The sequence below is a fragment of the Colius striatus genome, chromosome 15 (assembly GCF_028858725.1).
Source record: "Colius striatus isolate bColStr4 chromosome 15, bColStr4.1.hap1, whole genome shotgun sequence".
In the NCBI taxonomy this organism is placed as follows: domain Eukaryota; kingdom Metazoa; phylum Chordata; class Aves; order Coliiformes; family Coliidae; genus Colius; species Colius striatus.
In genome coordinates, this window is record NC_084773.1 from 16,534,458 (window position 1) to 16,549,540 (window position 15,083).

General features: G+C 36.7%; 1 protein-coding gene across 1 annotated transcript in view; it reads right to left on the minus strand.

Moving 5' to 3' along the window:
* The window catches only part of SUCLG2 (succinate-CoA ligase GDP-forming subunit beta), a 111,728-nt gene that overhangs the window by 55,977 nt on the left and 40,668 nt on the right, over nucleotides 1-15,083 (minus strand). Inside the window, exons 3-7 of the mRNA XM_062008085.1 lie at nucleotides 9,925-10,024; nucleotides 9,706-9,796; nucleotides 4,489-4,641; nucleotides 3,448-3,537; nucleotides 1,652-1,748 (exon numbers count right to left, since the gene is read on the minus strand). Of these exons, the coding sequence (XP_061864069.1) occupies nucleotides 1,652-1,748; nucleotides 3,448-3,537; nucleotides 4,489-4,641; nucleotides 9,706-9,796; nucleotides 9,925-10,024 (531 nt within the window). The remainder of the gene's footprint in view (nucleotides 1-1,651; nucleotides 1,749-3,447; nucleotides 3,538-4,488; nucleotides 4,642-9,705; nucleotides 9,797-9,924; nucleotides 10,025-15,083) is intronic.

A 15,083-nucleotide genomic window follows, 5' to 3' on the forward strand; every position in this document is an offset into this window, starting at 1 on the left:
ACCATCAGTTTTGTTTCCTCTCATTCCTAAATGTCCTCTCCTTCACTTGCCACTAGCATCTACAAATTTCCCCTCTGTTGGTATCCAGACAAATATGTCCTCATCACCTCAAAGATGCCCTGATGCTTTTACCTAACAGGACTGTCTCACCCCTTCTCACTTCCTTCTCAGTGTCTACACTGTCTATAACATACATTTAAGATGATGTAGCTACAGAACTGGGGATTCTGTCCTTTGCTCCATCAAAATAACAGAATAGTGAAGTGCATCTTTACTACATCTCAGCTAGTTTTGACCCAGCAAGTAGGAATACAGAACAGCTTAGTCATGCCACAAAGAGATCACCTCAAGCTCATTTCTCTACCTAATTGAAGGCAGTTGTCATAGATGTCCCAATTTCTGTCATCTGAGCAAAAGTGACTACTGGCTGCCTTTCATATTGCCCTGTAGTGTGAAGGTATCTTGGTCAATTATTCTACTTAAAAAAAATGATTTCAAGAAGTTTTAAGGAAAGAAATTTTGGTTCTACAATATCAGTGGTCTTGAATCCACAAAATAAACCTGCTAAGTACAAGAGTCACAGGGTGACAAACCTATCGATGAATTTGAAGTGAACATCGTAATCAGCAGGAAAGCTGCAGTAGTTTTTGTTGCAAGTATTTTAAAGGTCCCATTCATCTTCACAAGGTCAGAAGTGTCATGTGTTGCACATTGCTAGAACCTGAAGACTCCAGATCACTCATTTTACAAGGTCCTATTTCACTGTTCAGCTTTAACTTCATTGTACAACACAAAAGGAATATGTCCTTCTCACCTCATCCCCAACTAGTTTAATGAGGTCCATTTTTAAGTGGCAGGGAAAAGTAATATTTTCTTGGGTTCTGAAGACAAATTTTCCACTTCTATTTAAAATACAGCCTACAACAGAACTACACTGGTCAGCAACAGGGTTTTTTGTTTCCCATTACATGTTTAACAAATTGCATAAGAACCAATGAAACTAGACTTAGTTGCTAAGAATTTGACTAAAAGTTATTAAGCTGAGGAAAGTTTACAATACAGAAACTATAGATTCAGTGTGCACATTATTATTGTACTTCAAATGTGCTGGAAATTGGAGCACACAGTGCTGTGGAAAATTCTCAGTGAGTTAAAAGACACTATATCCATAGTAGAAGCAGATCAATTATCCTTTTTCTTCTCAAAAGGTATAGCTAAGTGTCAGTTACAGCCAGAAGTTCTCCTGTGCTCTAGTAGGTTGCAATTTTAACTTACCCATCTGTTTACAGACATAAAATAACAAGTTTCTTTCCACATGATCTCAGTAGTTTTGGCAGAATTAACAACAACAACAACAAAAAAGTAACTCAAACAAACCAGACAAATTGAACTTTGTACAAAGAGCAGAAGAGCAGAGAATGTTGCTGTTGCTCATGAAGCAAAACACGCAGAAGCTGACACTTCAGTATTTGGATGAAACAACAAAAGGTATTGAAATATAAAATCTGCCATGGGAATGTTTATGAATGTTGCTCAAATTACAAAATGAAATTAGTGCAAAGATGCTGGTACAGCCTCCTATGCAATTTAATTTATAGTTTGCATAAATAAAGAATTATAATGCATTCATTTGTTTCCTTCAACTTCTTACCTTGCCCTTCTGGAGTTTCACCAAAGGGATTCACTTCAACCTGAGTGGCATCAATTTTCAAGAAAAGATTATACAGCTTCTTAATTTGATCTGCTGCCTAAATTTGATCAAAAGATTTACAATTACCACACAGAAAAACAAAAGAACGTTTTCAAGGCAAAGATAAACCATTATTGATTTTTTTAAATGTACTGAATTGTACACAGTAGCTCAAGATAACTGTTAGTTTTATTCCTGTTTTCTTAATAATATTTCTATACCATGTAAAATAGCTATAACATAGCATTATGATACTGCATAACATTTATTAAATGTGTGCATTTAAGACTATATGAACAGGAGAGTTTCACCCCATGAAACAGGCTGGGGATTGACCTGCTGGAGAGAGACATGGGAGCTCTGGTTGATAATAAACTGAACATGAGTCACCAATGTGCCCTCATGGCTAAGAAGGCCAGTGGCATCCTGGGATGCATCAAGAAGAGTGTGGGCAGCAGGTTGATGGAGGTTCTCCTCCCCCTCTACTCTGTCCTGGTGAGGCCTCATCTGGAGTCCTGTGTCTAGTTCTGGGCTCTCCAGTTCAAGAGGGACAGGGAAATCTGCACCCACCAAGGCAGTAGTTTCCTTGAAACAAACAGGTTGGTTGACAAACATTATATTCAGATACCACATGGGTAAGCATGTCAGTGATGCTGGGGAGGAAATCCCACCATGCAACCCCATATTGATTCTGGGCAGGTTGAAAAACCATTGTTGCCCTGTTACACTGCTGTAATTTTAACAGATAACCAGAATCCATTAACTTTTACTAAAGGCTGCTCCATCTTTCAGCACATCTCTGAATCAGGCAACTTGATACTTATGTTTCTTATCAGGTCTACAAGTATTAAGTCTCTTTGAGGCAAAGCAGAAAATCTCAAACTAGAAACAGTGAATGTGTAACTAAATACTAGGATTTGTCTGAATAAAACCTGTCCCTATGCTTCAGTAAATGTCTTTTGAGTTGATAGCACAAGAAATGCATTCACTGCAGCATTATGTAAATGTATTGTTGAAAAGTCCATATATTACTGTTAATTATTAAGTAGCAAAACTCCTCAAGGGTTGAAAGGTTCTACAGAATCATTCCTCCTCATTATACAGCTAAATCTTCAAATGTGTGTTAATCAACTTAATGATAATGCATTTGTTAATTGCAGGGTTGGAATAGAAAATAATTAAAATTGCTGAATTAAAAATAAAGGAGTTCTACAAAAATGACAGTTTGATCCTATGGAAAAAAAACAGGCAAAAGTAGCTTAAAAAAGCTTTCTCTTCTCTGCAAAATGACTCATAAAGGCAAAATATCTTGCATATTTGTTTACAATATACCAATATATATAGAAAAGACACACTGAAAAGAAAACAAGCTGGCAGCCTTTTTGAATCAAAGATGAAAAAAAAAAGGCTTCAATTAATAGAGAGATACATTTTTTTACTTCTCCCCATATTAAGGGTCAAATTTTCAAATAGAAGCTCTACCCATGAGAATTCACTGAGCTCCAATGGAATTGCAATGAAATCAAAACAATCCCACACAGTGTAACAGCATGTTGTCATTAACTGTTTCAAAGACTAGGGAACAATAAGGAATTTATTCACATTGCTAAAGCTGGATGACAATTATATAGGTGCAATGTAGTATTTAAAATGTCAAAAGGGTCCTATCTAATGGCTGTTGAGCCTTTCATGTCTATTAGGAAAGTATTTATCTTATAGCTGCAAGTCTTCAGTAAAAACCAAGAGAGTAAAGTTACCTGCTGTTGCAAAGGTCCTTTGAAGCCCAAATTTTTTGCCATCTGCAATGCCTGATGATCTTTTATGCCTTCAAAAATATCTATTTCCTCCTGTAACAACAACAGGCATAAACAAAACTAAATAATCAATCTGAATGGAGATTTACAACTTCAAAAGGAAAACACTTAGTATACATTTGCAAATTAGTAATTAAAGCATGGCTGGTTGCCAAAGCTCTCAGACTGAGGCTATAGCAGCTGCCTATAGGGTATGTTATAATTACCACACCAACCACGAAACAGTCCTTCCAAAAAATATATAATTCTTCAGGGTGGCATGCTGACAAGACAATGTGACACCAGTTTTCACTTTTAATTTCTGTACAGATGGCGTTGATGAATATTTAGTCTGTTAATTTTTATGACATATTCTGGAATCTTTTCAAGGCAATGAGTGTCACTGCCCAGTAACACTGTGAAGTTGATATAATTTTTAAATACATATTAAATATTTTTACAATCTTTTGAATAATTACACTTGATTGTATCAATTATTTTCCCAGATGAATAGTTTCTCTACTCATTACCATGCCACTGTAACATAAAAAAATATTTAAATGTAGACATTGTTAAGAAAGCAATTACAACAGTTGTATTGCAGATGCAAAAGTCATCCAGGTACAAAGAAATAACAACTCTGTCAATCAGAAAAAAAACAAGACCCACCACAGAAACAATAGTCACATTGGCACTGATCCACTTCTGAGAAACCCAAGTGTCTTCCTGAAACCTTATAACACATTTCAGCTCTTAACTTTAACATATCACAGCCAGATTGAAGCTCTATTTCTAATTAAGCTGGAGACACAAACACTAACAACCAGGTGTTAAACATGCTTTGTTCATCCACTACATGACAGGTCTGATACTCTACCTGGTGAAACAAAATTGTAATGGTTCTTATTGTCTGCTTTCCATACATGGAAGAAGGAGAATAGGGGAAAAAATACATTCTTGTAGATTTAGGACAAGGAAAAGTTGGAATTTAAAATACTGTAATACCTTAAAGATAAGTTCTGGGCTAGTAACTGCAACTTCTTCTATGTCAACACCACCCTTTGGGCTGCCAACCATAACAGGTCCATTGCAGGCTCTGTCCATCAAGATCGCAAAGTATGTTTCCCTGGAAATATTCAGTGCTTCTGCAACCATCACCTACAAATGAATACAGGGAAGGAAGAAAACAGTTAGCAACAGTTTTAACTGGTCCTTCTAGCTGGTGAAACAAAACATTGTAGCTCCCATTTTCTGTATTGCTTTCAAATGCACCAGTTTGATCCTTGCTGTCCTGAAAAGCAGTATTTCTTTCACTGCTTTTACAAGATATTACAACCCAGTGATAAGAAATCCCCTGTCCCTAAATGAGATTCCTCTGCTGCTGCTGCTCTCACTGGGGCATGTAACAAGCAGGATAAACCAGGAACATCTAATTGTTGGAGTTTTACCAAGAAGAGAATTGGAGCTGCTGCTGTGTCCATCAAGGGGACCTCCATGTTACCTTTTTTATTCCCAAGGAGCACTTTACCATGCTGCCCCAAGAAACACTTGAGTCACAAGGGAGTACAGTTTGTAATTCACACAGATGCCAGAGAGGGTACGTTGGCTTTCAGATGCAGCTCATGAGTAGTGCTGATCCTCACCAGTAATGCCTCAGGCTTAAGTTCTCTCCTTCATTCTGACAGAATGCCACCCGACACTTTTCTCAGCACAGAATTCCTGCCGTGTCTCAGCATTTCCTAAGGAAATGGGTTTACAGATAATTCTGTGATCCAGCTTTTTACTTTCAGTTTAGAGACACACAGACATGCAACCTTCAGATACTGGCACAATCTAGAGATGAAAATTTAGTTTTCCAAAGAGCTACTAATTTCAATTTATTACTATAAGCAGCAGAGCCCATCAATACCAGGATCTGACTGATACTTCATCATGCAACAGAAATGATGATTTGAATCCCACATGTTTGGAATCTCCATGGATTAACACCAAAATCAGGGGAGAAATGGCCTATATAAATTCTTTGTTACAATTTTTTCTTTCCTCCTAAAAACATGGCAAAAGTTATTCCCACTTTAATATTACAGTAAATGTACCTTCCTTTTCATCTGATCTGTCAACTTTTACAATAGATTAGCAGTAGCTATTCATGCAATTGCAAAGATTAAGTAATTTTACACTTGGTAAATGACTCACAAAACTGTTTTAATGCAAGACCACTAAATTCCTCCAAATGTTCTTTGACCAAAAAAATCTGCATATGATCATTATAAAATTGTTCCTTATGATCCTAAGAGGTGCCATAATGTCAGGTGCAAAGACTAGTTCTGCTCTGCGAAACAGTTTTGCTTTTCAACCTAGAAGTTTTGCAGCCAGCTCTGCAATTTAATTAGCACTACAGCCTCTTCTTACGACAATCAACTCCATTCTTCCTTAGCAGAGCTACTATTTCCTATCTTTCAATGGAAGCAGTAGAAATCAGGAAAACCATTTTCCTACAACCAATATAATTAGGAAGGATTAAGTGGCAAAGTCTTTCTAACATGGTTTGTTTATAAAGTGACAGTTTTGAACAATGATTGTAGACAAAGATCATCACTCTGAATGAAACAGAAAGTGAAATCCATTCTATCAGTCAGCAGTTCAAACTCTTTAGATCTGAGAGGCATGTGTATGTCTGCAGTCTTAAACCTCTGCCTACTCGGCGAGATGTGTTCCATCAAATAAGTATTCCTGGGATTTTCATAGTTCAAGGACTATAAACAAGAAAGATGCTCTATAATTTCACCCAAGCTGCTTTTTTGACATTCAACTCGAGAGTACATAAGAAAGAATGTACGTACCTTCTGTGTGGCTGTACATCTTAACAGAACAGAAAAGGAGAGTAAGAGACAAGGAATTAAATAAAGCTCTTTGTGCTTAAAGTGGAAGGAAAAAATGCTATTTCTTTATGGGTTTTTTGACTTAGAAAAAATTTGCTTTATAGTAATCTTGTTTCCTTCTACTCTTTCCTTGCTTTATTCATAGAACAGAGGGTGATGTAAAGGAAAAGTTCAAATACTAACTGTTCCAAAGTAAACTAAAGAAAACTAGACTGAAGGAGACGACTAAGAATGTAGAAAACTACCACACTACTTAAAAGAAGCTGCCTATTTTAGGCTACTATAAAGGGATGATAAAAGCCAACTTCAGAAACACAGCTCAGCTACTTGCCAAAATTTGTCAAACTACCAAGCAAAGATATAGAAAGCATCTTTGATTAACTACTATTAGTCTTTTTACCTGCATGAATGTTTTCACCTCCTTACATATCTTGCATCAATGTATCTGAAAAATGTGAGTCAATTGCTTTAGACACAGATCAAATAAAACCAACTGGTCCTACTGGATTTTGTCTGAGGTGTTCAGACAGTTTCCATTATGCTTAGGATCAGGGCCAAACTTATCAGGGGAAACCACCCAACAAGTCCTAAGGAATACATTTGCAATCACAGCAGGTGCAACCTAGATTATTAAATCAAGAATCTTTTCAACTGCTACTTCCACTGTAACCGATTGTCCTCACCATTGCTAATTAACTACTTCAACGTTGTCAAATATTTCTCTGTCTTACTACCCAAAACTAGTGAGAGCCCACATACCTCATAGTGGCAAGATTACTGTAGTGCACAAATTGTCAGACTGAGCAACGTCTCTCATTTCTCCCAGCAAAATCCACACCATCCTCTCGGATTGATGCAGAGTGAAACCAGGGAGACTGGTGACAAGAGTCTTCAAGTATTAATTGTTAAAGTCTACCTATCATTGACATGACAAAGCTAATGCAAACACATTATTGAACAGTTAGGAGTAGTGAAATTGAATCTACAGACTGTTGCCTTTTCATAGTTAGTCTGTTTTGCTTACGATTGTCCTGGTTTCATCTGGGGCAGAGTTAATTTTCTTCTTAGCTGGTAGAGAACCATAGTTTGGATTTGTGCTGAAAAACAGCATTGATAAACCACAACAATGATAAAGAAAGTGAAGGATCAATATCTGTTTACCACATCAGGTGTACATTTAAAAATGTCCTGAGGAAAAAAACCTACCTAATGTTTTCCATCTTAAAATCCAATCATTATGTAGAAGTTTAAGTCACACATCTAATTTCACAAGAGCAACTATAACAAGTCTTTTATACTGAATCAAATCTTCAAAATGTTAATTCTGTTATTGCTTGAAGAGAAAACACAGGTAGCAAATTCTCAGGTTGTCATGATAAGAGAAGACTGTCTTCTCAGATAACCAGGCTCTCCAAATTCCAAGCTGCCATAAGAGGATTTTAAGTAAACTCACCAAATAGCTTCCAAGTTACAAGGGAACGGAAGAGACTGATATTTATTTAAGAAACATCAATCTAAAGAAGCACAAACATGCCTTAAATTCTGTAGTAGGTGCACAAGATGAGTAAGCAAGATGAAAACTCCATTTTCTGCTCCACAATTATTCTAATTGCAGAAAATTACTTTTATTCCTTCCTTACAAATACAAGCAAAGGTATGTGACTTGCACTCCCTGACTTGACACTGCCTCATTGATTGCCTTGGAATGAACAGACTTGCCCTCAGACAAGAGTGCAATTTCATGTACTGATGTAAGCAAAGTAAGGCAACTAAGGCAAAAGAATAAACTGAAAGAATTTATAGCTTCTTTCACAATACAATTTTCTCAAAGCAGAATGTCTTAATTGGGAAAGCATACATCCTTTTGGATATCCTTAGTATTAGCAAGGTCTGTCAGACATGCCTTATCAGTAATGGTGTTCCTTCTTTTTAATATCAAGTATTTCTTTTTAACAACTATGAGGAGTGATGGTAATCTGCTGTCCTTGCTCCCCAAGAGAAGAACTGCCTGAGCACCTTCCTCCAGCCCTCATTAGACAGTCTCTTTCCAGAGAGGTGTTCCCCTTCTATGCTAATATACAAGCTGTTTGCAATATATTAAAAGTGAACTGCTCTTCTTTTCAGCTCATGCCAAATTATCTCCTGGCATCAAATACAGTGTAGCTCTTGACTACATACCTGTATGAAGATCCTTGCTCAGTAAACCAAAGCAAGATATAAATATATATATAGCTTGTAGGCAATCACTAGGATTTCTTGACTTACAGAATTTTACTAAGGTAAAGCAGAATCTTGCTGAAGGGCTTTCTTCATTAGGTCAGCATGTTTATTTAGAGCAATACATTTATGCTGAAATATAGCACCGATAGCACCTATAACATCATAGGTAAATCAGTTACCACATACTAGCTGAACCACTAACCATGTTTTACTCTATTCACGAGAAGTTAGGAAGAATCCACTTGAAGACACACTTTTTTGTTTTGCTTTTTGATAGGGGTTTTTTTTGTGGTTTTTGGGGGTTCATTTTTTTATTAAACTGAGATAATTGTCATGCAAAGTCATCTGTCACTAAATTTAGTAACAGCTGCCCAAGGCTGACAATGCATGAAATACAGATAATATTATTACTTGAGGTAATTATATATACATTCTCTAAGCAAAATGTCAACAAGCACATATAGTTAATGCTATAGTTCTGCTAGCATTTAATATCGATTTGATGAAGGATGAAGCTATGACAAAGGATTCCCTTCAACACAGGCAGTAAAACTGAATTAATCCTCTGCTAGGTACAATGATAGGGGCTGTCATTGTACTTAGTGGATGTTTGCACATCCAAGTTAGAATCTGGAAAGAAACCCATTGTATCTAGGGAATAAATCTCTTCTCCCAAGCAGAGGTGATAGGGCAAGATGAAATGGCCTCAAGTTGCACCAGGGGAGGTTTAGATTGGAGATTAGGAAGGATTTCTTCTCTGAGAGTTGTTGTTAGACACTGGCACAGGCTGCCCAGGGAGTGGGGTTCTCATCCCTGGAGATATTGAAAGGACATGTAGCTGGGGTGAAAGGACAGGGGTTAGTGATGGGCTTGGCAGTGTGACCTATGGTTGGACCTGATGATCTTAAAGGTCTTTGCCACCCAAAATGACTCTAGGATTCACAGACAAAATATATACACATAGAGAAAGAAAAATTAACTTTATTTCCTTTCATCAACTAGATGCAATCAATTAGGCATTGGAAAAGGATGAAAAAAAAATCTGTGTCATACACCCCATAAATTAATTCAAAATTGCTGCCGAGCACAGTCCTTAACTTTCAAGAGGCAGAAACCTTACCTTTTTAACTGTCACACCATCCTTTGGAGTTTGCTTTGTTGACAGATTGTACCCAATCATCTGTTTAGCAAGCTGTTCAACAATCTTAGGGCTACAAACAAAGGAAAAAAGTTAGTTTATTGAAAGATATTAAAAGAAACAGCCAAACAGATTTTGTAAACAGCTTAAGTAGTAAAACAGAAGCAATTTATTTATGCATTTTCAATTTTAATGACTTACTCTTTAGTTAGATGAACTCCTCCTTTCAATCCACTGTTGAAAATACCTTTTCCTCTCCCTCCAGCCAGAATTTGTGCCTTCAGAACAATCTCCTTTGCCTCTGTAAAAGAAAAGCACTTTGCTATTCTATTGTGTGTCATTTCTCAAGCTTGTTAGTCCAAGTTTAAAAAACACATCCAGGTTAGACTCTAAAACAAAGACCCCACAATAATGAAATATTGCTCATAACTATTGAGTAGTAAAACAATAGTCAATTCAGCATTTTTTTAAAGCAACCTTGCAAAAAAACAATTGTTCAAGGAAGTTAAAGGATAAATATACACTGCTTACTAGCTGGATAAACATGTCATTATTTAGATCAAAGTCAGGCTATTAATGCACAACAAACCACATAATCAGCATACAGCTTGACAGCTTACACTCTGGGTCAGTCTTTAAAACGTGAATCACATCATACTTTGCCTTGAAAGCACAACAAGCAAATACCCAATGAGAAAAATCAATTCCATTCCTTGCTCTGAACACATGTAAGCAAAACTATGGAAATGGTCCTAGAAGAAGAAATCTCTGTCTCTAAAGGACAGGTGAGTGTAGAGGAAGAGAAGCAGTTGGGAAAACACATTTATTTGAGAGGCATCACTTGAATCTTTGGTGAGTGCAACTGTATCTTAGTAACAAAAAAGTGCAGCAAGACATGGTGACCAAAGTAATTGCATCCAGACTTACGTTCCAAAGAGAAGCAATCCTGAACACACAGAGTAAAATGAGAAGAAAAAAGGAAAAGAAAAAAACCCTCAAACAACAAACCCCCAGATATTACTCAATCTCTGCAGCTCCATGGACCACAGCAGCCTCTGGAACCACAAAGACCTGACAGGTGCTCATAAGATGTTCATTAATACTCAGTACTGTCACTTTGCACATTTATCATAATACTGGCAGATATTTTGCAAAGTCTGAGATCATAAAATTAACACATCATTAAGCAGAGCCCAGAAAAGACAAACATTGTTATCCTGTTGTTACTCTGAAGTCTGTGGAGATCTCTGATTTCAGTGATGTCTGGATGAGGTGACACCTTGAATCGTGACATTCTATGCAAGTATGCCAGAAAACATGAGAATTTGTCATTCACTTGAGGAGAGGAAGTACAGAGGGTACAGAAACTTCAATTTAAACACACATAGGTTTTCTAAACTCTTATTATACTAAAAAAATATACAAGTGAGTAAACATAAATTCAGAGGTGTGACAATCTTTGGTGCAGACCAGCTCTGACACAGTGTCATTTCAAAGTTTCAATCTAATAAATTTCAGCAACAGAAAAAAAGCTGGATCTTAGGATAAGTATTATGAAATAAATATTCTATTTCCTATATTAAGACAGGAACACATTTTCAATATATCTATTGACAACACTGTACTAAGAGATGCCTAATTTCCATGTTTCTCTAAGCAAAATCCCTCCACACATTTATCCATTCCGTAACATTTGACATATATCACTCTGAACCTTAAAAGCACTCTCCCTGAAAGTACTTCATGCATTCCAATATATTCATGTTCTGGGCTCTCTATTATTCATGTCACTGCAAGGCAGATAACAAGGAAATTTAAATGCAACAAAAAGTTTTATATCAAGTGTTTCTTAAGCACAGGAATTATTAAGATGAATTAAAACTATAAATCACTTTCCAGCCTGCAGTAGAAAACTCTAAAATCACAATAGCTGCTGTAATAAAGAATCTAATACAGTATTGTTAATAGATGCTGCAAGCATTTAATTAGATTGGTTTTAGGTGCCAGCCATCCCAATAATGTGAGTTTTGATTGTCAGTGATACGTGGTATCAATTATGTGAGTGATCATTATCCTCACTCCTAACCAGTACGCTGCACGAGTGCTGATTATCTTCATTTGGCTACAACAAATGAAGTCAGAGAAAGGAATTAATGTGTACACTTTCAGAATCCACTAGAGGACTATCAAGGCAATACAATAACTTCAGAAAAAACAACTAACAAAACCATAAACAAACACACTAGAAAGTAGGCATAACCATGTAAAGATTAGACCTGAAGAATTAATCAATACATCAGCTCAGCAGAGCACAGTACAGCACGTTCTTGCCTTGGGGGAAACCAAAGGGAAGCAATTTAATTCAATAGTTATTTATCCAAGCTCTGTAAAATTAAGTAAACCAGTCAGATCTTATTTTACAGTAACTAGGCTTGATCATTCAGTACTAACCAGGCTGATTCACTACTTAACATCAACATTTCATTTAAAGAGTCGCCTCCTAGAAATGCTCACACAAAGTTTTTATGCAGTCTCCTGTCTCAAGTCCCAAATTATGTTATGAAAGTCTATCCCAAAAAAGAAATATGGTTTTACTTGGAATATACAAAATAATTCACCTTCAATTTAATAAACACATCATCTAAAAAAGTAGCATGTAAAGTTAGTATAAAACCCATTAAAACAAAAAAGCTGTAATTAGTTTCCATTAGCACTGTTTCAAACTGTTGGTTTAACACTGGAAGAATGTTTAAGCAGGGCTGTATAGTTGTAAATACTGGATTTGAAGAACAGCTAGCACTAGGAACATGTCTGTACACCACCAGGAACTACAGTACATTTTCAACAGCAGTACTGTTATTAAGGTCATTAAGGCTTCCATAAGCTTCTGTTTCATCCCACTGACCAGCCAGCCTTTGTGTAAATTAAAAAAATAAACAACAAAAACCCCAACCACAAGACAAAAACCAGATCCAAAGAACAATGCAAGTTGTTTCTGAAGTATGCAGAGTTTTTGGTTGTGTGGAGTTTTTGTTGGGTTTTTTTTTGTCACAGACTTAAAATTTTCTTTGGCGTTCAAAACAATACAAAAAAAAGAGACTGCTTTAAAGTGTCACTAATTTAGCAGCAAATAGCTGCAAACTGTTCCATGCAGATTAATGATGCCTTTCTGGTAACAGTATGTGTTCTTACCTAATTATAACTTGAATACATTAATATCTCAGACTTCACAGTTTAGTGACTGAACCGTACATTTGTCTATTTTATATCAATCTATAGAAAGAGAGAGACATCAACATTTCTGAAGAGTCCTTTGGAAAAATGGAACAAAATACACCTTGTCCCTCAGTCAGATGGCAATAATTAGGCAAGACCTTTTGCTCAGAAAAGTCCTCAGAGTTTAAAATTTTACCACATCTCTAACAAACCAAAGTGAAATCTAATCACATAGGAAAAAACCCTGAAGTACTTTTCTTTAAAATAAATTCAGATGTTTCAGCAGAACAGAATACGACACTCCAAGGGACAAGCATCCTCTACATTGCCTTTAACTATACATCTCCTTCCCTCAGTCAGCACTGTGAATATGAACAGCAGTGATACTCCTTGCAATTGTAATAGGCTGAGTTCTATAATGAAGGCCTATTTAAAATCAATAAAATCAGTCCTGCTTTTGGGAGCTATGATTACTCTGGTCCATTGGTACTGTTTGCAGCAAGAAATGAACAGCTTGTTCTCAGCCCACTGCTGTGTATATTTAACTACTGAATTCTTGATCATGAAACAGTATATTGAGCACTACAGTTCTGCTAGTTATCCAGTATGCTAATTTGTTACCAGTGAACAGCTTTCCATTATTATTGATACGACTGTGTGACTTCAAATTGAGTGTGTTAACAATTACATTAAAATGTGCTGTAGCTTATCAAAAATAAACTACTGTAAAGAACAGACAATGTAAGACTGTATAGGAACAGGCCTCGTTCTTGCCCGTTTGTGTCACACTAGCGTATTTTTACTCCAGTGTAAGGCAAGTGATCATGAAGAGCTGACTCCAAATCCTGGCAGCACCATCAGTATCCCAGCAGCAGCAAAGTTTCACTGGAAAATGCACTAATCTCTCCTGTAAAGAGCTCAGCACACATTGCAAAGTAGATGGAGGCAACCCAGTTCAGTAAGGAGGCAGTGCTTTCTGTCTCCTTACTGATCCAAACATGAGCATAAACACTGAGTGTCTAAAGACCCAAGAGCTGCTTCCACAAAGTCAGTAGAGGTTAATGAGACTCCTCTGTCCATCAGCACACATGGGAGGACCCCAGCCCAGTGTGGATAGGCAGATATTAACTAGACTCAAGAACTGTCCTAGACACCATTCTTTACCTAAAGTCATTAAGCTGTGCTTGATGAGCAGAACGGTCTGAACACATCCTCTTTCCTAAAGTCCTGACAAAAATCACTGTTATGCTTGGACATATTAAACTCTAAGCTTCCTTTAGGCCTGTCAAGCTTTAGTCATCATCTTTTTTCACGGCTGCCTAGAATATCACACACTGGGACTCCCACCAGATGACCTCTTCCAACTTCCAACCACCTATGCTGGACACTGAATTCCTAAAACAGAGCAGTACATTCTGTGCTTCTCTTCCTGAAGCAAAGTTTTGTTCCCCTACTCTGCCTAATAATTCAGCTTTTATAATATGGGAATTGAGGAGAACAAGGTATATATGGTGTCATTTTCCAACAGCAATTATACTTCACTTTGGATAGCACAAGAACTTGAAAGATGTCACAAAACCCTAGAACACCTACATGCCATTCCTACTTCAGTTTCCTCACCAGTGTTGACAGAAAACTACAAATGCTCAAGTGTTCTGTGATAGTTCTAGATAACTTCTCTCAAATTGCAACCCTGCAGCTCAGAGCTTGTCTTCTGAAACATAAGGTTCCCTTTAGAAGCTCTGAAAGGGTGAAGTTCTGGTTTATTTGTTTTGGTTTTTTTTACCTATCCTTAGCTGATGCAACTTTAAGAAAATCTACTTCTTGAGGTCTTGTTCTATTGCTGTTGCTTGCTTTTTTTTTCTGTTTTAATGCTACCACTACCACCCAAATTTCTAATTTCCCTTTGGGGAAGAGTAGCTGTAATTAATTTTCCAAATTTCAGCCACCTTTTACTTCTCAGGCACGATCCTGTCAGCTACTTTTTAACAATATTCCTGTCCAGGGACACTTGCAATACTTCAGGCTGAGAAAGAAAGGTGAAGAATAAAAGCTGTAAGAAAGATCATAATAAACATAATACAACAATAATTAAAAAACCCAAACATTAGTAAAGCCTAATTCCCAAAGTGAGCATTGAATTT